The sequence below is a fragment of the Synchiropus splendidus genome, chromosome 3 (assembly GCF_027744825.2).
Source record: "Synchiropus splendidus isolate RoL2022-P1 chromosome 3, RoL_Sspl_1.0, whole genome shotgun sequence".
NCBI classification, from domain to species: Eukaryota; Metazoa; Chordata; class Actinopteri; order Syngnathiformes; family Callionymidae; genus Synchiropus; species Synchiropus splendidus.
In genome coordinates this window covers 24032490-24055000 of record NC_071336.1, presented here as the reverse complement: position 1 = coordinate 24055000, position 22511 = coordinate 24032490, and the positions used below count along the sequence as shown (strand labels likewise).

Genomic DNA, 22511 nt, shown 5'->3' with positions numbered 1-22511 from the left:
CTGTTACGCCTCATCACACACAGTGTCTATATTTGGATAGTTCCAACAAAGAAGCCTCTTGTCTCTCTCTTCCACTTGAATCCCAGCAGTTTCACATCAACTACACTTGTTTTTCCAAGGTAATTTTCCAGAACCGAAGTGTTCACTGAAAGAAATAAACAAGACAGAAGTACATATTCATCATCTCTAGACTTTAAAGTAGTGAATCAGAATATCGCTCACTTGACAACTGTGTGTTTCTGCTGGTCCATCATGGCATCCCAGTCAGGTGACTCTTAAACAACACCCGGTGAAAGTGCTTCTGTCCAAACCTGCAGGTGAGAGTGTGCCGGTGGAGGAGCAGGTGGACAAGGAAAAAGCCAAAGCAGCAGTCCAGGCAATGGAGGCGGCGCCCACCAATGACAAGGCTCCACCTGCACCTGCCCTCGGAGCTCTTCCTGGAGTCAAGATGACGGATGCGGAGAAGAGCCAGTTTGAGGCGGAGGTCACCAAACTGTACAAGGAGCTGGACGACAAGGTCACTTACTGCACACTTGTCAAGTACTGCTGCTTCTTATACATGTAGTGTCACTGTGGCTGGCCTCAACTGTTTTCTTAAACTGTAATACAATCAATAGTTATACCGCTTATGTTCGGAGCTATTCCCATTTCCTGTCTTCCCTATGTACTAAAGTAAACAATGCTTGCACTTGCTATTTCTGAAGCTCCAACTAGACCTACTTCCTGTTTTGCTGGGGTGGACAAAAAGTCTCACTAAAGAGGGACTCATGGGGAGAGGATCAGCAGATATGGATGGATGGATGGAAGTAAAAAACAAAAAGTTAAATGTAAAACACGTAATAAGTCTGTGTAGCAAAGACTTATGTTGCAGCCTAATATAAAGGAAAACCCGTGATAATCATCCACTTCTCCAAAGTCACTTTTCCCTCACACTTCTTAAAACAAACTGACACCGCTGGTCATCTCCTCCTGTTCTGTTTTTGAAATGTATTATTGTATATTTACTTTTTATACTAACATTTCTAATGTCTTATTTAATAAAATATTTCAGTGTAATTTAATTCTAATGTCTGGTGCTTAAGTGATGTGGAAAGTGATGTTTGATAATGACACCTCCAGGATGAGGAGATAAACCAGCAGTCACAGTTGGTGGAGACACTGAAGCAGCAGATGTTGGACCAGGAAGAGGTGACAACGCAACATGCTCACTCCGCTGTCTTGTCCTTCAAAGGCTAAGATGCTCTCTTCACCTGCAGCTTCTCGCTTCATCCAGGCGGGACCACGGCACCTTGCAGACAGAGCTCAACCGCCTCCTGGCTGAGAACGAAGCATCCAAGGAAGAGGTGAAGGAAGTCCTCCAAGCTTTGGAGGAGTTGGCCATGAACTACGACCAGAAGAGCCAGGAGGTGGAGGACAAAGCGCGGGAGTTTGAGGCTCTCAGTGAGGAGCTGAACCAGAAATCTGTAAGTGACTCGTGACTTGGCGACCGCGTTAGGACTTGTGCTGAGTGGTTCTCCCTCTTCGGCAGAGCTCCCTTGCCTCCATCGACAGTGAGCTGCAGAAGCTCAAGGAGATGACCAACCACCAGAAGAAGAGGGTCACAGAGATGATGTCTTCACTGCTCAAAGACCTGGCTGAGATCGGCATCGCTGTGGGAAGCAATGACATAAAGGTGGATGTTTGACGTAGCTGGTTTACAGAGCTCAGGTCAGCTTTACTGGGTCTCAGCAGGTGAACTGTGGACAGCACTGAGCCTTAGTGACCAGATATATATTTGTCAAATTTAACAATTTACTAAAATTCAGATCAATGAACTCCCGTCCCCACAGCAGCAGGAGAGCTCCGGCCTCATCGACGAAGAGTTCACGGTGGCTCGGCTCTACATCAGCAAGATGAAGTCAGAGGTGAAGACGATGGTGAAGCGCAGCAAACTCCTGGAGAGTTCGCAGGCCGAGAGCACGCAGAAGTTCGACCAGGTGGACCGAGAGCTGAGCGCGTGTCAGCTGCGGGTTTCACAGGTAACCAGCGGAGGGCACTCCCAGAATGTCAGGCTCCTCTGTGGTTCACCAAGGAGCAGCTTCGTCACACAGGAGACACTGTGCTCCACGATATTATTGGATGGAAAATTGTGACTGGTCTCATCTATGTTTTTCGTGTAAATTTATTAAGCAAGGCAACATTCCGTTGGACTCAGTTGGTATTGTTAAATAAACTTCTATAAATTATTTTATCATTCCTTTACATCCTAGCAGGTTTATAATAGCTTATCATTATTATGGTCACAGTTAAATGAGAGAATGTTTACTACCTACTAATAAAGCGTATTCATATGTGTATTGATAGCATACGAGCCAGTGATGAATCCTTTCACTGTATTGACTAGTGACTTTTTAAGCCTGACTAGATTTTACCTTGGAATGAACACAATAATAATAATAATAATAATAATAATAATAATAATAATAATAATGATAATAATAATAATAATAATAATAATAATAATAATAATAATAATAATAACTTTATGTTTGCTTTATTTTGATTTATCTTAACTTATTTATATATTAAGAAAATATTCATTTTCTAATTTTCGCATCACTGTCAGCGTGTCCAAATGGTGCCTATCTGTCCTGACTGACCATGGCAGCACTGAGCTGACACACCCTCTCAGCTCTCTTATGAGAGTCATTATTTTGAATCTTAAAAGCAAACTTGTAATAATTGTTCAGTAATGTTCAATAGTGGTGTAGATTAGTGACCGTACTGTCGACTTCAAGCAAACCCATCTCCTTGTTTTGCAGCAAGAAGCAAAGATCAAGTCGCTGACAGAGTGCCTTCAGAATGCAGAGCACAAGAAGCGACAGCTGGAAGAAAACATTGACTCTCTCAATGAAGAGATTGTGAGGATCAGAGCCGAGGGTGAGTCTCACAAATTCATTGACAGAGAATGGAAAATGAATGGCCACTCTTTGGGAAATCCTCAGACAAAGTCAATGCAATGGAGAAAGAAAATGAGGTCCAGTCGGCCACGGAAATGAAGGTGTGTAAACCCCTCGTGTCGAGGCGTGGTGCAGCCAGTGTGAGCATCCCTGTGTGTGTATGTGTGTGTGTGTGTGTCCAGGATGCAGTGGAGAAACAGATTCAGTCTCACAGAGAGGCCCACCTGAAGCAGATCAGCAGCTTAAGAGACGAGCTGGACACCAAAGAGAAGCTCATCACTGAGATCCAAGAGTAAGAAAAGCCTCCCAACTTGGACTCTTCAGGACCCTGACTCTGTGTCTGACCTCCAGTCTGAACGAGAAGATCATGCTGGAGCAGGAACGGCTGAGAGTGGAGCATGAAAAGCTGAAGGCCGCTGACCAGGAGAAGAGCCGCCAGTTGCAGGAGCTCACGTAACCACGCTCCCTCGCCACAGCGTTGCTCCACAACACAGCTTTTGTTGACACAGTTTTCATGCAGGGAAATGCAAGACCGGAGTGAGCAAGCCCGACAGGACCTAAAGGGACTTGAGGAAACTGTGGTAGGTAACTTCCTCTGAGTCAATGGCAAACTAGAATCAGATCAGCTCTAAGCCCCATCGATAAAGGGTGAGTCCAGGGGGCTCATTTTGGACACTTACATTCATGATCTTGTTCTTCTGGTCAGTCCCCAAAGCTTGTCTCCAGTTGAAGTTCAAGCTTTGGATGGTGACCAGATGAAGAAAGAACAGTTATTGTTACAGCGACTAGTTACAGACTCCCGCTTCACATTTGTGTCCACACGGCGATTTCCTTTTAACCCAGTAAAATTGTCCTCCGTGTATTTTATCAATATATTTCGTTAATCTAACCGAAATATTCCAAGTGCAATTAGCTCAAACGGACAGCAGATGGCAGTAGCGCTACGGAATTGATATGACGCGCATATTAAACGAAAAAGAGGATGGAGATTGAAACAGTGGTAAATCCACGTTTTGTCATGATGCTCATATGGAAGTTGATTTATTGAACAGATTCGATTGTCTATAATGTTTCGATAAGCAAAAATATCCGGTTCCTTTCTGTTTGAACCAGAGTTGCTCAGGTGACCGGATATGGAGTTTGTCCGGATAAGAAATAATAATAATAACAAATCATTAGAGTGATTATGTTTACAAACAAACACAGATTCCTCGCTGTATCAAAAGAAACGTTGGAAATCTGTAGGAATACATCATGCTCCAGAGGTGCATCACACATCTTTCTGCTTTTATCTAGTGATAAATTATTAATGCCAATCTCGCACACGATTTGTCCAGTCTGATGTCACTTTTATTTTCACGCTCAAAATCATTCTAAATGCTGATTAATAAAAAAAAGAAAAGAAATAAACTCGTAATCATAATTATAGCTTATTATTCCCCATGAGAATTCTGACTTAAAGATTTGTGAGTCATAGTACGTGTGTTAGAATGTTATATATAAGATTGTTTGGATACATGGACTTGAAGAAACACTGTAGTCACATCCGACAGAGCAGTTCCACTCTCTTGTCTTGCAGTCTCGGGAGCTGCAGAACCTTCACAACCTCAGGAGACTGTTTGTCCAGGACTTGGCCACCCGAGTCAGGAAGGTAACCAGATATCAGCCCCTTTTATTTGGCCACCTTGGTGTCATGTTATTTCACACAAAGAAGCTTTGGCTCTGGATGAAAGAAGCCTACTGCACGCTCCGTTTGATGAAACTTTAATGAGGAACCATACGCAGTCTGTGATAATTAGACCATCTGATCCTGTTTAGCCAGCAGCTGTGTGTTGACACTACTGGCTGTGTTTGCCATAAAAAACAACATTCCTGGATGATACAAGCGATGTGTGTCACTGTGCCAGTAATGTAACATTGGGTTTCCAATGAACATTGGAACAGAACGCTCACAATGACGACTCTGAAGTCACCACGGCCCAGAAACAGAAGATCTGCTTCCTGGAGAGCAACCTGGAGCAGCTGAGCAAAGTCCACAAGCAGGTGCTTCATGTCAGCAGGTCATGTTGTGTATAAGCTCACACACCTGCTCTCTGCTTCCTGTAGCTGCTGCGGGACAACGCCGACCTCAGAGCCGAGATCCCCAAAATGGAGAAGCGTCTCCGGGCCACGGCCGAGCGGGTCAAGGCTCTGGAGTCGGCCCTCAAGGAAGCCAAAGAGATCGCAGCCCGGGAGCACAAGCGCTACCAGCAGGAGATGGAGCGGATTAAGGACGCCGCCAGACCCAAGAACATGGGCCGAAGACTCTCAGCTCAGATAGGTGGGTGGAGGAACGGTGGGCGGAGCCAGCAGGACGACTCGTAGAACTAAGAATTGACATAGAAATAAGGTGGTAAATAGGGTGTCGCCCGGCTAATGACGACTTCCTTGAGACGTGAAAAAAGAGAAAAAAGGACAAATCAGACTCAGGCCACCTGAGACAGAACCCTCTGTGTGAAACTGCCCTCAGTCTTCACACAGTCTCGGTCAACGCCATGGGCCGGTGTGACCCACACTGGCATCCATCAAATATACAGCGACCACAGAGTCACCAGAAGCTCGGATTTAGTCTGAGGCATTTTAAAATACTAAATCAGAGTTTCACTTCCAGCTAAGCCCATCCGACCAGGTCAGCTGCCCGGAGCTTCCCCCCTGATCTCCAGGTCCAACATCATCCAGAACAACCAGTCTGGTGGCATCAAAGGAGGCGGCAACAACAGGCAAGAGCACTAACACTGCTAACTCACTCTTCAATCTCTCCCATTGATGACCGTCTTTCTTCTCTTCCCCCAGTAACTACTGAACCTCAGACGTGTCAGTCCACTGCGCCACAGCCATTGTGTGTATATGCCTGTACATAGAGACAACACAACTCACCTATCACAACCTTCTAATGCGCATATCCCCCCTCCACTGTTCCCCCTGGATATTTAAATGTACTGTTTCAATGATATTTTACCGTCTGTGCCTTCGTAACCATCAGTTTTTCAACTCTGCTCTCGCTATTTAAACTATAGATGCAATAATTTTGTAAAATAACCTGCTAAACAAAGGCAACATCAGCAGCCAGCATGGAACAAATTTGTAAAAGTGTTATCTATCATATAAATTATCTTTCAAGTTGCAATAATTATGAAGAAAACACTGCTGTGATCACTTGCACAACACCGCATGAGCCCCATGAGTATTCATATTATTCTATTTAACAAAATAGTGTAACAAATTTAAAAATGTCTCGGTCACTATTGTGATTTTGTTGCTGCTTGTTCTTAGACTTTCTCACTGGATTTGTCACATTTGAGCTGCTGAAGAAATAAATCAATGTGGAGACCGCATGTGGAGTTTTCATTGGTAAGGCGATGTTTTAAAAAATGTCAGTTTAACTTGGTCTGAAATAAAGAAGAGGAGTTGAAACACTCTGAAATAGGATGAAAGTGCACAAGGTCGGCACTTACACTCTTTTTTTTTGTCCTTGGCAACTTCTGCTACTTACTTCTTCATTTATATTTTATTTGTTATTCATTTTATTGGGAGGAATTTTTAAGGTCAAATGAAATTAAAAAAATTCAGATTGAATTTTCTTTTAATTTGATGATCTTCAATCAGCTTGTTTCTTATGGAGGCACAGTGGCTGAGAAAAAAAGAATCACAAATGGTGACCTGCTTATTCAGTTTATAAACTCGTATTTCAGTTACTTAATCTCCTAGTAAGTGCAGTCTGTGGTTACTTTTTAACACATCTGTACAGTTGATACAAAAAAATCCGAACCAAGATCAGTAACGTACCACTTTCAAACAGCAGGGGGCGCTTTGCTGCCGCAGGAATTCCTCTTCTTTTCTCGAAAACAAATTTATTCACAACAAAACAGTTGCATGCCTCTCAGATGCAAAGTTAGATTCTTGTTTTTCAGAGAAACATTTGCGTCCAACGTTGGAAGCCTGTTAAATTTTACATACAGACAGAAAGATGATTTATATAAACTATGAAATAAAATCGAATGTTAAGTTGAGTAAACTCCCGATGCACTGCACTACCACATTAACAGTGAAATGCAAGCAACATTCCTTTAAAACTAGCTGAATTCTCTGTCGATCTTTGGAGATTCCGACGTCCTCGGGGTCAGGTATCGAGGTAAACAAAGCGGGTCTCCGGCCTGGACCCCGACTGCAGGCGGTGACAGACGGGCGGGGTGGGAGCGACAGACCACCGTCTGCTTGGATGAGAGACGTGTGTAAAACCAAACGAAGTCATGAAACGCGGATATCACCTGAATGCTTTCAAAATAAAAGACGACTGTACGTTTCATTTCCTTGGATCGATTAGTTCGCTTTAATATACTTTAAAATGAAGCATACCGACGTTTGATAAATTATTTTCAGTAATCGGAGCCGAGGTTGAGATGGAACTCAATTGAAGATGAATCAGTAGCACACAATTTACGTTCATAACCTCCACCGGATGTGACTTATGCAGCCACGCTGGCTTGACAGTTGGCAGCGAGGCGGGGGATTGTGAACCCTCCGAGCACTGCAGCAGAGCACCGCGACCCCAGACAGGAGCAGCGCAACTCAGCGTGGAAAGTTGATCTACACCGACAGAGGCGCCGGGGGACAGTTCTGGAGGACCGTCCGTCCCGTGAGTAGTTGTGTTTACCGGCTGTTCCCCGATGCGCTCGGCGCGAGGCGATTGGCTTGTGTCGGCTGACTTAGTTGCTATGCGCGCTGTTGCGGTGAACCTGCGGAGCTTTTGTCCGAGCCTCCTCGACTGTCACATGGGCTCACTTGTGTACACTTTGTTCCAGTCATCCACCTTGTAAACATATCTGACGTGGTCTCCTGCGTGTTGACTGCACTGTACCCGGGTGTCTAGGTGCTGTTCCGCCCGCCCGCCCGCGTGCACGCCGCCACCCGACCCTCTGTTCTGGAAGTCCTCACTCCTGTTTCGTCGCTCGTGATTAATTCACAACTTCTTTGTGCTGTTTCCATGCGCCGAGAGAGACCCAATACCCCCCCCGCCTCGCCTCCCGCCTCAGGCGTTCTCCACCCCTCTCAGTAGTTGAACCCTCAGCTGATTGTTTTCTGGACCCTTTTATTCGGATATAGACCTCGCTCTCGTCCACATGTGCTGCCAGAGCCAAGCGATGCTCGGCTCTGGCAGCACATGTTGAAGGGATGCTGCCTGGCCACATCTGCTTTGAATGAAGCTGCTGAGGGACAAAGAGTCCTGCTGCCACTGAGGCTGAGCTGCAGATGTGAGCAGTGGTCTACAAGTGTGTTGTCCTCTCTGATTTATGTGCCCGAGCTACACCGTGGGTAGCAATTTCCTGCACCACCGTGATTCATCCGCCACCTCTAGCAAGACAGATTTGTTCTAAACACAGCTGGAAACGATGAGCGACATGTGTGTTTGACAGCATGCGACGCGGTGGACCCACCTCTTCTTGAGCAGCTCTCCAGAGTGAGATGCTTGACAGCTCTATCATCTTGGTCACTGCGAGAGGCTCTTCAGGTCAATCTGTCCTTCGATAAATGATCTTCATCAGAAGAGCTGTGGCGATATACTAATCCCACGATACGATACTCATTCATCGATGCGATACTTTCCGATGCTCTATTTTCTGGAAGATTTTTAGGGACACTGGTTTTGGTGAAGCTTCTTGGGTTTCTGAACCTGCTGAATAACCATCTCCGGGTGGTGATGCTTCCGGTGCAATGTAGTTTGGTGGTGTTTCCACTGTGTTTGTCGTTCACATGACAGAGCTTGCAAACTGCCAAACTTTTTTGTCAAAGTCTTCGCCTCCTATCGTCATCTAAACGTTTCTACCCTGTAAGCCAGGCCTACAGGTTTTGATGCAATGAGATGAGTTGATGCATAGATATGAAAAACAGGTTGTGTTATAGTTGTGTCGCTGGTAGTTTCATGTGTCAACTAGTCTTGACATTATAGTTCTCAGTGCACAGTCAACAGTGAGAGGAGAAGTGGCTGAGCTGAGGCTGCGTGAAGCAAAACATCGAAATTCGCATCGGAGGACACATCAAAGGACATGATTGTAGTGTTGTAAATGGAATATAAATTCTCCCCAGCGCTTTCGTGAAATGTGACTTGCAATGTCACATTGCCACCCAACCAGGCTTTTTGCTAGGATTTTGCGTCCTAAGCCCCGCCTCCAGTCTATAACCCCCCCCCCAATCCATTCCCCTCCTGTCACACAATGACCACGACTGACTTAACTTGCTTCGTAAAAAAGAAGCAGTAAACATCTAGTTGTACAAAGAATAATACTTGATAAACATCTGAGTCATAGCACTGGTTGAGTGGGCAGTAGCAGGCTTTGTACCAAAAGAAACGCAGAAATACTCCTCCGATTTAAAAGCTATGAGTTAGTTTTGTAAGCGAAGTTTGGAATTTATCTGTTTCCTCCCGTCATCAGCATCAGGCATCCCATCAGTAACCGCACACTTTCATGCCGCGTGTGTTGCGACTGTCTAGATGTGGATTACGGCAAGATTACACCGGTTAACAAACACGACGATGGCCAAGCTACGGCTACCAAAGGGTTGAGACTCGGTTAATTTCGATCATATTCAGCAAAATTACAGGGGGGAAACACCCTTTTCATGGAAACCAGTGTGATGACACGACAAATAGGGCATTATACAGGCACTAATAATAGGACGTTTAGATGCTCTCCTCCGATACCTATGCTTGGGAAAAAAAATCCTGGGGACAACCCTGTTTATATTGATGATGTCAGCGGCTTGTTTTCAGAATCTGGAGTTTAGACCACCTCATTTTAAGGGCAAAATAATAATAAAAATAATCCATATTAAAGCCTGGGATCTCATGGAACATCGTCCCTGTAAATGTGCTCCCAGTTTTCACATCATCATAGTCATCTGCCTTCTTCATTTCAACCTGCCTGTTTCCACAAATGTCATTGTCATGTCCTCTTCCGTTTCAACGATTATTTGTAGCTATTTGTATTGTCTTGTCTGCTTTGATGTGTAACAGGGCGGAACAAGCCCTCTGGTCTCCTTCGCCTCCTTGCACGGTTTTAATTGTGCTAAATAAATAAATCAAATCATGCGTACTCACTCCTCTCCCACATACCCCGAGCGAACTTCCTATCAGAGCTGCGGGATGATGCTTGAACTTGACCACAGCTTGTCTGCACTTGCGGGCGTTTAGCGGAGGATTTAGGAGATCATTGCTCAGCGTTATTTGATCGTGAGGAGTTTCCTGCCGACATGAATGTGGCTTTGATATAATTTGCCAGAGCCTCGCTCAGTAGTTGTGCAAATTCCTTGAGTAACTTTCCTTCCATTAAGAATTGTTGCATAAGCCTTGCGACTTTGACAATGTTTTGACTTCAACTGGCCACAACACTAAGAATGTTGGAGACACCATTTTTTTTTGAGGGTCCTTTCCACGTACTCGTCCAACAACCACAACTCATCACGTCTGCAACTTGCTTCTGTCCTTCAGACAGTTTTCCTGTTTTGGTTTCCTTATCTCCTGGATTCTGGCGGTCATTCAACGGTTATCTTGGGACAAGCTGACTTTTCTCATGGTTGTCCCCGTTAGTGACATCATGGTGCACACGCTCGGAAGGATCCCCTCCATCTGACCCATCTATAGAGACCGATTAACAAACCAGAGAGTCGCACAGACGCTTGCTGTCGGGACAGGAACGTGCAGGCTGACATCATGGCTGTAATTTTCAGTTGATGTATAAAGCAGAAGCAACGTTCTAAACATGGTGCGCAGCGAGAGGCCCAGTGGTCCGGCAACAACCCTATTCTGGGTGTGCGTCCGTCAGTCTGAGCCGTGTATTGCTTTACATAACATGCCCCTTATAGACCTTCAGTCCTCTCTTGTCGCTCTAAAAGCACCTGCTTTTACCGACTATACTTCCACTCCGTCAACAGAGGCTGCTATTTTGGGGAGGAACACTGAATTTGGTATGAGGCACTGCTGTGGGAGCACCCCGGTTTTTATATGGGAAACAACAGCGGAGGAAATTCTCTGATTTCACTAACCTCGGAATGATCTGTTCTCTCAATTACACACTGCAGGAGTGTGTAAATGTTCTAAAGACCTTTGGCTTTTTCGCCTTTTAAATCATTCTGGTCGTGTAATTGCGATTAATTAATAATGTACCATGCTGCGCAGCTGGTCCATAAAACTGCTGCTTTATTTTTGGAAGCGGTGTCGGAGGGAGTGCAGGGTCCTTGAATTGCATGAGCGTGTGGGGTCATGTTGTCGTCACCTTTTGCTCCGCGGCGAGTGATCGGGTTACCGAGCAGGATATCCTGAGCTGCCGGATCATTTACACGGCAATCACTGTTGCGGCTTTTGATGGCTCCAAGTGTTGCCCACGGGCCTGCTTTATCTTCGCATTGTAGCTGTCTGGATGTCATGTAAGACTTGTGGTGTGTTAAGTGGGAGGTAATTAGTGGTTGTCAAGAGACAATGAAGGCTGTAAAATGTCTTGTGAGCATGCTGGTGTGTTTTTATGGGGAAATTTAACCTGAGACTGTCTGCCTGTGTGCCTACAGCCCAGCGTTGTCCAGGCCCGACATGAAGAGCCCTGCAGGCCCGGGTCACTGATCAACTGAGGTCAAAGTGCAAGCACTCGTTCCGGGAGTCATGGCTGACAGAGAGGTGCTTCCTATTGCCCCGGGCCAGGTCTACATTGAGGTGGAGTACGACTATGAGTACAAAGCCAAAGACAAGATGGTGACCATCCGACAGGGAGAGTGCTACATGCTAGTGAAGAAGACCAACGAGGACTGGTGGCAGGTGAAGAAGGAGGAGGGCGCTAAGGCCTTTTACGTACCGGCACAGTATGTGAGGGAGGTTCGTCGGGCCCTCATGCCTCCGCAGAAGCCGGCTGTGCGGGCCAAGCCGACGGTTCTGGATATTTGCAGGGCGTCTTCGAACGAAAACCTCAACAGACCACCGCTGGAAATGTCCAGCTTTGGCCGCCCCTCTCCCTCTTCCACCCCGTCGCCTTCCTCGGATCGCGTCACACCTCCCGCTCTGTCCAAGGATGGCAACCACAATTTGGGAAGTCCCCATCACTGTAAAGTCGTAGCTGAACTGGTCCTGCTTCACAACAACAACAATCATCACCTCAGCAACAATTCCACTTTGCCTCGATTGCGAGCCGACTCGCCGCCGCTAAAAGTCGGCAGCAACCACCACAACAACAAAAGGCCAGATGGAGACAAGACCTCTTCGCCGTGCGACTTACCACGAAATGGTCTCCATAAGCTACGCAATGACTCGGAGTCTGGAGACGAATTGAGTAGCAGCTCAACAGAACACATGCAGGTAAGCAGCATTTTAATGTCTGCTTTGTAGCCTGTATTTCTTGATCATATCTTATCTTTTTTTTAATCTCAACTTTTTTGTTTGGGGTGTGGTGTCCACTTCTGAGCTCCAAGCATTATCCCGCTACTGTTGAGATATTTAGATGCTGCATGCATGTTCTTGTTAGCTACCGACTTTATAGCTAGAATCACCACTAAATCTGAAAATGAAACTCATATCAACACCTTGATGTGAAGTTGTGCCTTAACTTGACAAGTAAATTCTTAAAAAACCCTCTACTAACTCAGGATTGATGGGCTGGCTTTGACTTCATGTCATGAATCTTATTAATGTGAAGGTGCACCTGAATTCAGACAAGTGTGGTGGCAAAGATGCGTTGCTTAAAAACATGCTATGTACTAGGGTTAAATATTCATGTGCCTGAGCAAATTGTTCCCTTCATATTTTGTGTGCGTAGATAATCTTTCTTACATTACCAAACACTGCTGGAATTGTACTCTGGTCTCTGATGGACTTTCTTCTGGATTTTTTTTTCCTGGCAGTATTTACAGTGGAAATGGAGAACCATTCCTTTCCTTTGGTGTGACCCCTTTGTGTATATTAACTTCCAAGCTATTTCTTTCAGTTCAGGGGTTGATAAATGATGAATGTTAATATCTGAGTGGTAAAGTCAGTTCAGTATCTGTGTGTGGCTGCAGGTTGCTGTGTTCGCATTTAGTGTTTCGGATGAACTGATCCGGTCTGATCAGTTGACTCTGAACCCATCTGTGTTTGGCTCCTTCCAGTGCTCCACAATCTGGAACAAGGAAGTGGACTTCATTGATGGTCCTGTCGCTGCCTGAAGAGCCCATTTGAAGCATTTCTGTACTTGCAGTATCACTGTTTGATAAATCTGTGAAAAAAAAATAAATCAGAGGTTTCTGAGCCCAGAAAAGGAGCATTAAGCAAAGGGAAAGTGAAAAGCCTGCCATACTGTTCAGTCCTGCAGCAGCATCTTGACATTGGACCTGTCAATTAGCAGCACATTTGTTCAGTGTTCAGATATAGTTTAATACATTGTTCTTATTCATATGTCTTTGAGTTTCTTTCCATGTTTTAAGTTGAACCACCTACTTGCACTTTATGTTGATCAACTGCCAGTTATTGAAAATATTCCAGGACAAAATGGAAAGAATCTCTCATTCCGGGCTTATTTTTAAACAATTCTACAGCTACAAAATCCATACAAACCCAGATGACCTATAAAAGATAAATCAGTTGACGCTTCAAAAGGTGGAATCCTGACAGACAGATTAAGGTTTTTCCCGCTCCTTTGCAGCAGGGCCAGATCAAGGTACTAAAAAGGCCTAACCAGTGGGAGTCCAACTGCGCTGCCTGCTTGAGTCATTTTTTTTTCTTTCTTTTTGGGGAGGGCTGCATCCTGGCAGCATCAGCTAGTTTAAAGTCCCCAAATTCTACTTCACTTCTTTGTTCTTCAGACTGCAGCAGCAACCTCCTCTCCTATGGAGCCAAACAAAGGGAGACAGGCTGAATGGAAAGTAGGTCATACATGGCGAGGATCCGTCTGTAGCCCCAAGTCGCCCCACTGTTGGGACCACTGTGTGAAAGAGCGCGGATGTCATGTCTTTTCCTGCAGCAGTAGGAAGTGAGAATGGATGCAGTCAAGTCACATCCAAGTGTGGTTGGTGACAGCAACATGGCTCTACCTTGAACAATTCAAGGAACATTTGAAAAATCAATTTGTGGTGAAATTATTATTTAATTTTTAAGCCTCGCTGTTTTTTTGAGAACGTTTCCGCTCATGGCGCTGATCTGCAGCCACATCCAACCAAAGCTCAGAGCCCAGACACGCGGCAATTCTTCTGGCACGTGGAACATGTTGCCTGTGTTTTTGTGCCACTCCGGTCCAGTGTTAGTTCGTCTTGTTTGGCCTGCTGCCAGTCGAGTCAGTGACCCTGCGAAAAACCCGATTCTTTCAACTCTGCTTCCTGTCATTACTCGAGTGCTGACAAGCTGCGCCTGTGAGCGAGCCGATTGCTGTTTACATCATCTAGAAGTTGTTGCTCAGTGACTTTCACTTCAGAGACTTGTGTGTTGACAAGCTCAGCTCCTTATCATTATCATTAAGTCAACTATTTAAGCTAATAACCTGCACGCTCATGGTGTTGGCTGCTGTGCAGTGCAGCATGCTATCACTAACAGTTGTTAGTGGGGTCTACTCAGACCCTGTATTTCTGCCATAGTTAATTATATTCTCTGTATGATCCTGTTGTTTCCATTGCAGCAGCTGAGAAGTCTTGTCGCTTTCATGTGTTTCCCTCCGTTCGTATCTGACTGCTGTTTATTGAGGAGTTGCACTATAACACATCAAGGAAACCAAAGTGTGGTTGATGTGTTTTGTTGGTTGACTGTGAGGAGTGTCACAGTATCTTCACTCCTATCAAGATTCAATTCAACGATTCTGTGGAGTGGTTTGCGCTCATGTGTGAATGTTGTCTGTCTACACTGTACGTGATCTGTGATGGACTGGCAACCTGTCCAGGGTGTCCCCCACTTTTGAAGGAAGAATCATTCAAATCTGAACCTTCTTCGCTCACACCATGCAAACGTTGCTGAGTAAAAATCATGGTTTTCTGCGGTCTCTTGAGTTTGGGTTGAGGTTAAGGAGCTTGAGTCTAAAACTTCAGTTCAGTTCAGTGTTTCTAGCAGCCGCTATTTTGGGCCCTTTGATAAGATGAAGATGCTGAGGTTGTCATTGAGTTGAGTTAGGAAGGACTGATGGTTTGGACACCTGAAGAGGAGAGACTGTGTTGAAGAGGAAGTCAACCAGTGAGAATGATGGTGAAGGAGGTTGTGATGAAGATGAGTGTGACTTGGGGACTAAGAAGGAGCTCATGTGCGTGACTGCCACCTGCTGGAGATGGTCAAATAAACCGTATATATTTTCACAATGTTAAACACAAAACTAGACCATGTTATTGGTCATTCATCTGCCTGAACTAAGTCATTAGAAAACAGAAACACAACCAAATCAGAACTGTCTTTTCATCACCCAAATTCCAAAACAAGCGAGAGTTGAGCATCACACAAAGAGCGGCTTCCTTTCAACAATATTGCTGGAGTAATGTCAACATGCTGTTTATTAATATTGACCTTGGCTGTGTCTCTATTTTTTTGAATCTTCCAGTGTCTTTAAGAGGCCACAAAGAACATAGTGACTCAATGAAATGGCTTCATAGCAGTGATTATTCTGCTGGTGTGTCTGATTAGATTTGTTCGCCACTCAATAATGTACAGTCTATTCATGCTTTATATGATGTAGTATCCATCTTTACGGAGCTGTGTGGAGAGATACTGTGTCAAAATGTTTCATACATTATGTCGAACAATAAGTCGCCTTCATTTATTAAATATTTACTTTCAAGGAACATAGTTCAGAGAGTTAGGTAATTGAGTTATGCCAGTTTTCTGTGATCGTCATTCTCCTCAGAAAGAGCTGATGTGACATTAAAAAACGTTTTTCCATAACAGTTTTTGAAATTTTACTTGTTGAATTCTAAGCTGTGGGCTTAGTGATTCAGGGCCGCCCACAGCCTCTGGACCAGACTTAGGTCATGCCTGGGAAAAGTGAACACAGAGACGCAAAAACAACTGGCACATAGTCAAACATGCGCTGACAGAAACTTACAAACAAACATGTACCCAAGTGGTACTCAATATTTTATGACGCTGTGGCTGTTATGTTGAGTAGTGACTGAGGAGCTCTCTAGCTGAGCTTGTCATTGGTCGCTGTGGTTAGTGTGTGCCTAACCTGTTATACGTGAAGCCGTACATATCAAACGCAGTTGAACTTCACTGCAAATACACTTCTATCATCTGAAAATGTAAGAGAACTGAAACAGTCCCAAGCAAAGTATCTCTGTCTTCTGTATGTGAACTCATATTTCATGAAAACTTGAGCTTATTTCATGTAAACTTTTAGGTGATGAAACATGGAAATCTTCTTTGTGTTGGTATTTGGTAGCAGCTTTGTCATTTTTTATTGTTCAGCTTTGTTATATTCTTTATTTACAGTGTTCAAAGGCTTTGTTTTTTCGTCACATATTATCACACCGGCTACGGCCGTGGGGAATCTGATCGAGGGCCACTTGTGGCCCCTGGACTGGACATTGGACACCCCTCTTTTATCAATAAGAATATGACACTCTTTTTGAGCAGAAAAACAAGCGGAAGACTGCGACCTTCAGACAGGCACTTTCTCTAAAAGAGAGGCAGCATGTGGAGCAACTTTCTAGGAATCTGACCGAAGGGTTCATGAGAAGAGACATCAATAGACAGCTGTCTGTTTCACTCAGACTCCTCAGCCCCAAGTTTCAATTCAAATGACTAATTTGGGGGATTTGACATACCCTTTCTCTGAAACAAAACCGCATGGAAGTTAGAATGAATTAGTCAGTCACGCACATGGAGTCTGTGGGACTTGACTCACCCTGATGTTTATAACAAAGAAGCTCTGATCCATACCTTAACCAGAAATCGTTTTTGCTGCTTTCTTAATAAGGCTGATCAACTGTTCCTATTTTTTTTTTTCTGAGCCCAACATTGTTGTTGATCTCAAGTCCAAGTATTGACTGACCACTGCTCCCTCCACGGGAAGAGAAGGGCACATGTGTATTAATAGTCACGACGCCAATTTAGTGGATGACATAAGGCATGTGCAGAACTTCGGGGAGACGGAGAGACGTGCTGCTGACAGAAGGATGTGGTCGCCGCTCATGTGTTTGTGTCTGTGGTTTGGCCCTTGCCCACTATTTGTCTTGTGACCAAAGCGATCTAAAAAGGAGCACCTAAACCATTCGTTGGTGTCCCACTCATCACACGTCGTGCTGTGAAGCAATGGTCACCCCTGGTGTTATTGCCAAATATACCATGAGTAATTCCCTCAGATTATGATCCTTCTCTGTCCCAAAGTGAGCCATCTTCCAGTAATGCCGTCTCCTTTCACAGAAATCTCCTCCTAAAGAGATGCTTATAACCACAGGGGCATAAGTGGCTTAGATTGTTCGAGACGGGACTCTGGTGGGTTTCGACACAGGAGGAAGCAGCTGGCTCGTGGTGTATGTGTCAATCTTTTGTCTGGTGCGTAGCACCACGTGAACATGCCTGTATATTGATCACAGACACAATTGACCTCTAAAGAGGTATCCAATAAGTAAAGACAACTTCTTCTTCTCCTGTCTTTTGCTTCAGTTCGCCAAATTGCACCACAAAGCTTGATGCAAGTGTGGTGCGAGTACTGTACATGTTGGAGTGATCCATTCACTAACCACAACTCTGGAGACATGAGTAAACACAAAGTTGTTCAATAAACACTTGTTTTTGGCCGTCATTTTATTATTTGCCACTTTTGTTGGAGATAGTCACATTAATCCTTCTAACTAGCACTGTCTATTCGCCAGTTATGTCCTGCACATGTTGCTCAATATACTTTCTTCTACTTTCTTCTTTAAACATACCAAGAATTTTGGAAGTGTGTTTTTTCGATCACGCATCGGAGCGTTCTTTGCGCCTGATCCCGAAAAGCTCATGCAGAAGAATGTCTTATTACATAATGATCGTATAAATAGAAACACAAATGAACACGAGGGCCGCTGGCGGGCGAGCACGACTCCTGTCTGTTTTCCACATGTAACCTGGACCTGCACTGTGAGAGTCCGACTCCCAGCCGGCTCACAAAAGAGGCCCCTGCTTATTTTCCACCGCGTGCTTCACATTCCTGCCTCTGTGCCTACACACGCACACATGAAGCGAGGCATTGGAGATATTAAGTCAATGAAAGTCTGCCATCCTCTCAAAAGTTGAGCAGCAGACTGTTCCGTAATCTAATATAAATCTCAGCAAATGTGCATCCGCCCTGTGGATGTGAGGCTGTCTGCTCACCCTTGTGTCTACATTCTTTCGAGTTCCTCTCTTTCTCTGTCTGCTTGATGTCTCCTACTCACTCTGTCTCTGCTGCTTCCTCTTCTAGCACCCTGCATCGCCTCGTGTGCACCTGTCTGTTCCCTTGCCCAGTTCACGCTGTGATCTTGTCACATTTGTTCTGCATGAAGGAGAGGACTGCTCCTGAGCTACACAGGCACCAGGATGTTTTGTCGCTGATCCTCGAGCATGCAGAACTTTTCAATTGGAAAAAAATAGGAGGTAAAAGCTGGATTTATGAGTATGAAATGGTTTGTGGAGCAACTGTGAGCGTTTAGGTGCTCAAAGATGCTGAAATTATTGGAAATAAAAGCCCAAACTTTTAAAATATAGACCCTCCTTTGTGCCCTCATAGAAGGTCAATTCATGATTGAATATTCCTGAACGTCTGATCGCTGATAAGTGTATTGATTGATTATAAGACTGTGGTTCCTTGTGGAGTCTGTTACTTCAAGGGGAAGGATTTGGAAGATGTTTCATTATTTTCTGGTTGTCATAGCTTATTATGATTATTTCTCATTTCATAATCATTAATTTAATCTTTTTTGCATGTATGTCTTCATTATTTAATTGATTACAGTCCACATTGATTCATGTGACAGTTTTGTTGGCTATCCACAACTTGAACTTGTAATTTTGCAGCTTTATTTTAATAATTTAGACAGTTTTATTTGTCGATACGGAGGCCTCAGATTTGATATTGCACATTCTTTCAATGAGTTTTTCAAAGTATCTCTGCAAGCTGCTCCTTGCTCTGCAGTTTCCATTTGGTGTTCCGCATCAGGATATATTGTACATGTATCATATCATGACCACTGTATCGTGATATGTAACCTATTGTGAGGTGTTAGAAATACCCAGCTGTTGTCATGCTGCAGTTATATTTGCCTCGATGTGAGATTATCTGTGGCTAGCTTATTACACACAGCAGATTTTTTTTTTCATGGTGAATTCAGTTTCTAATAATTTGTTCTGTCCAGGAAAGTGAAAGTGACACATCGACTATGTTGTTTCTGAACAGGTGTGAAGTAAATCTTTGGCAGCAAAAATGTAACATAGGAAGTCAGTAAATAGCTGATAGAATTGCACTTATTACTTCATTAATCTGTCTGCGCTGTTTTAAATACTACCATTTGATGTATTCTTTGTACCACAATCCATTTGAAGTGTTAAGTGCTTAAAAGTTTCATTTTACCAAGGCGTCATGGGTGTACCTGCGATTTATTTTTCAGCCGAGACCCTGTTGGAACATTGCGAAGATGCCGCGTGCTCTCAGTGCCCCGTTACATAACTGTTGTACAGACTGTGTCCGGAGCCTTTTGAACAGCTGCTTGTGTTCTTCCCCTCGAGCGGCCTCCTCTTTTGGATGAGCAGACAGGTTAAACTATGCTTCCACTCAGCCCTCAGTGGGCTGCGATCATAGTCTGGAGAACAATGTTCATCTCTGCGTGAGGGATGGATACTCATGGCTGTTGCCACAGTGCTGGCCCACGACTCAAAGCTGCAGAACATTGTAATTTCTCAGAGATTCTTACGGAGTAAGTTCACAGTATAAATTATGCATTACATGCATAAAACTTAACTGCAATTTGTACATGTTTGCAGAGAGGATTGGTTGCTGTTTGTCACCGGTTCTGTTCACAATGTCTTTGGGCCACAGAGTGGAGAGGTACCTAGCTTGCTCACATCCCTGCTTTTTGCAAATCAAGTGGTGCTTTCATTTCATTAGATCCTATCACTACTAAATGTAAACCGGTCGAGATGAGGTCCGAGACCATGGAGATAAGGGCCTTTCCCGGGTGGAGTCTCTTTGTGTCTAGAATGAAAGAAGGAGGGAAGGAAGGAGGGTGAGTATGAAGGACAGATGGGTTAGCTGGATCGAAGAAAGAGCTGAGCCAAAAGACAAAGGTTTCCCAGTCTGTCTACATTGTTCCTGTTTATTTGTATAACTATAACTCCAGTTCCTTAACTTTAAGAGGAGATAGTTGAGGTGGCTCAGGTCAAAATTCCTCCCAGACCCGCCCCCAATGAGTATTAGGCACCAGGTATTCTAGATGAGCTGGTACGTACGTCGCATAAACCACTGATAATGAATGGGGAACAACAAAGAAACCTGTAATTTTGTTAGTTGCTCATTATGTCATTTCTGACTGGAGCTCTTTTCACTTGGTTTTGACACCGACCTGTTACAAAAGTGTGCCATTGGGTGGTTGTGTGTACCGCCTGTCACAACTTTTATCGAATCAAAAGGTTATAGTCCCTCTGATGAAAACAGTATTTGAGGGACAATCTGTTAGTTCCCAGCTCTGCCGTCTTTTCCCTGCGGTACAGCTGTTTCTAGTCGCTAGCGTGTGGGAGGACTGGTGGATGTGTCGTAACGTGGGCGACTTCAAGCGTTGAAGGGCAAGTATTGTCTCCGTCATGTGGCGCTGTGAATCAGACAGCATGGCATCCAGAGAGATGTGCTCACAATTGCGTCTGTCAGAGATGAAATGCGCTCACGTGTGGCTGGCGCACACACTGCCATTTGAAATGTCATAATAGGAATGTAAATCAGGTTATCGCAGCATCACATGCAGCGTGGGAAGAGTGAATCTGTTAAGGAACAAATCCCATTTTAACACTGACAAATATAATTATACTTGGGTGGCTCCGCGGGTGTCCTTCCACTTAATGCTGCACTTAAGGGTAACAGTAACTTGCCGTCTCGATAGTTGACAGATCAAGAGAGAGGCCCCGGGAGGCACATCAGTGTTCTCTTTAGCACGCAGTGAACAGATCCAAGGCCAGCAGTTGCTCAGTGTCCTTGTGTTTGATTGACAGCCTTGCGACCCGGGCCCGTTAATAAGACGGATTGGCCTGGAGTGACTCATGACCCGATGTCTCCTTTATGCGCTGCTAAATCTGTGACACTGGTTTGTCTTGTTCAGATTTCAGTATGAATATAGAGACCTACAAAGGCATGGGCTTCGAAATAGTGTGGAAGCCTCTTGGCACTCTGCTTTCCTCCCACAGTCCAAAAACATACAGAGGTTGTCTGATTACCGTAAGTCACCTGTCAGGCTTAGAGCCTAAAGGCCAAATCCGACCCACCATGTGCCCGAAAATGGAATACCGAGTGAAAGTGCACCTCAGTTTCAGTTGGGATTCTTAAATGGATTTTGAGGAAAGATGGAAAGCAGACATTAGATGAACACTGATTTTGTCATCTGTTTCGACTCTTATTTCCCTTATAGGCTGTTCAATAAACACTTAGTTCAGTGACTCCGTCTGTGTTTACATTTAGGCTCCCAGGGGGAGCAACTTTGATACCCTGACTCTAAAGCGTGTCCCCTGCCTCTTGCTGGGGGTAACTAGGATACACTCCAGCCCCTTGTGTAACTATTCGGGGTGAAAACAACAGTATCATTTTTTATTTTTTTTAAGATAGTTGTTGAATGCTGCACAGAAACCAAGTGAAGTCATTGTTTTCCTGAGTATTAATCTCTGCTGTTTTTGGACTAAGTCAGGTAAATATATTTCTGAAAAGAACAATGGTCAGTGAACTTTCCATGACGTGATACAAGAGTGTGTCATGTTTCTGCCAGCATCTCTCTCTCTGGGTGTCTTGGCCTGTTGAGGCCACATTGTCAAATGTTTCTAATTACATCAGCTTGGCACAGTTTGTAGCATTCCACCCCTCACACACACACAACCTGAATGAGTGCTACACAATCAGCACAGGTTCAATGTTGGCATCATCAGTGGTCTTGTTCACTTGAAGCATGTCAGCGGTCGTAATTGAGAGATCCTGTTCTGTCACTAAACGAAAACTACCCTCCCATCTTTCCCTTAATGGGACTGTGGGGGGCAATAGTCCATCTCAGCTTCTTGGAGCGAGACAAGGGTGACACCCTGGCTAGCTCACTTTTTAGACTGTGGTAGGAAACCACAACAAACTCTACACCGAAAGCTCTGTTTTTAACCCGTATATATTGGTGGATTACCAGCTGTCTGCCATGGGTTTGACATCATCTGTGTTTCTGTGTCGTAGATAAATCTGAACTGGTGTTATTGCTCCAAAACTGACAAGAGATGGAACATTGTTTCCAGATTAAATCACACACACAGACAGACAGTCCACTGTGCCATAATCAACCAAAAAGTGTTCAATGAATCGGCTTCATGCACCAGTAACTCCGGGACAGAGGGGCTTACAGGTTAGGCTGAGCCTGGAC

At 44.5% G+C, this 22511-nt stretch overlaps 2 protein-coding genes across 6 annotated transcripts in view; both read left to right on the top strand.

Moving 5' to 3' along the window:
- Positions 1-6232, top strand: part of LOC128755474 (kinesin-1 heavy chain-like) — a 14616-nt gene extending 8384 nt beyond the window's left edge. The window contains exons 12-26 of one of the 2 annotated variants that reach the window (XM_053859032.1): positions 318-517; positions 1120-1188; positions 1257-1463; positions 1529-1672; positions 1830-2018; positions 2802-2919; positions 2985-3040; positions 3122-3231; positions 3291-3392; positions 3460-3520; positions 4519-4590; positions 4884-4982; positions 5046-5259; positions 5590-5698; positions 5772-6232. In XM_053859032.1, the coding sequence (XP_053715007.1) occupies positions 318-517; positions 1120-1188; positions 1257-1463; positions 1529-1672; positions 1830-2018; positions 2802-2919; positions 2985-3040; positions 3122-3231; positions 3291-3392; positions 3460-3520; positions 4519-4590; positions 4884-4982; positions 5046-5259; positions 5590-5698; positions 5772-5781 (1760 nt within the window). In that variant the 3' untranslated portion in view covers positions 5782-6232. Of the gene's footprint in view, positions 1-317; positions 518-1119; positions 1189-1256; positions 1464-1528; positions 1673-1829; positions 2019-2801; positions 2920-2984; positions 3232-3290; positions 3393-3459; positions 3521-4518; positions 4591-4883; positions 4983-5045; positions 5260-5589; positions 5699-5771 lie in introns of both variants that reach the window. The other variant, XM_053859031.1, reaches the window with a different exon arrangement.
- A 1231-nt stretch (positions 6233-7463) lies between these two features.
- arhgap12b (Rho GTPase activating protein 12b) overlaps positions 7464-22511 on the top strand; it is a 45518-nt gene continuing 30470 nt past the window's right edge. For all 4 annotated transcript variants that reach the window (XM_053859236.1, XM_053859235.1, XM_053859233.1 and 1 more), the window contains exons 1-2: positions 7464-7614; positions 11538-12315. In XM_053859236.1, coding sequence (XP_053715211.1) covers positions 11629-12315 — 687 coding nt within the window. In that variant the 5' untranslated portion in view covers positions 7464-7614; positions 11538-11628. The remainder of the gene's footprint in view (positions 7615-11537; positions 12316-22511) is intronic.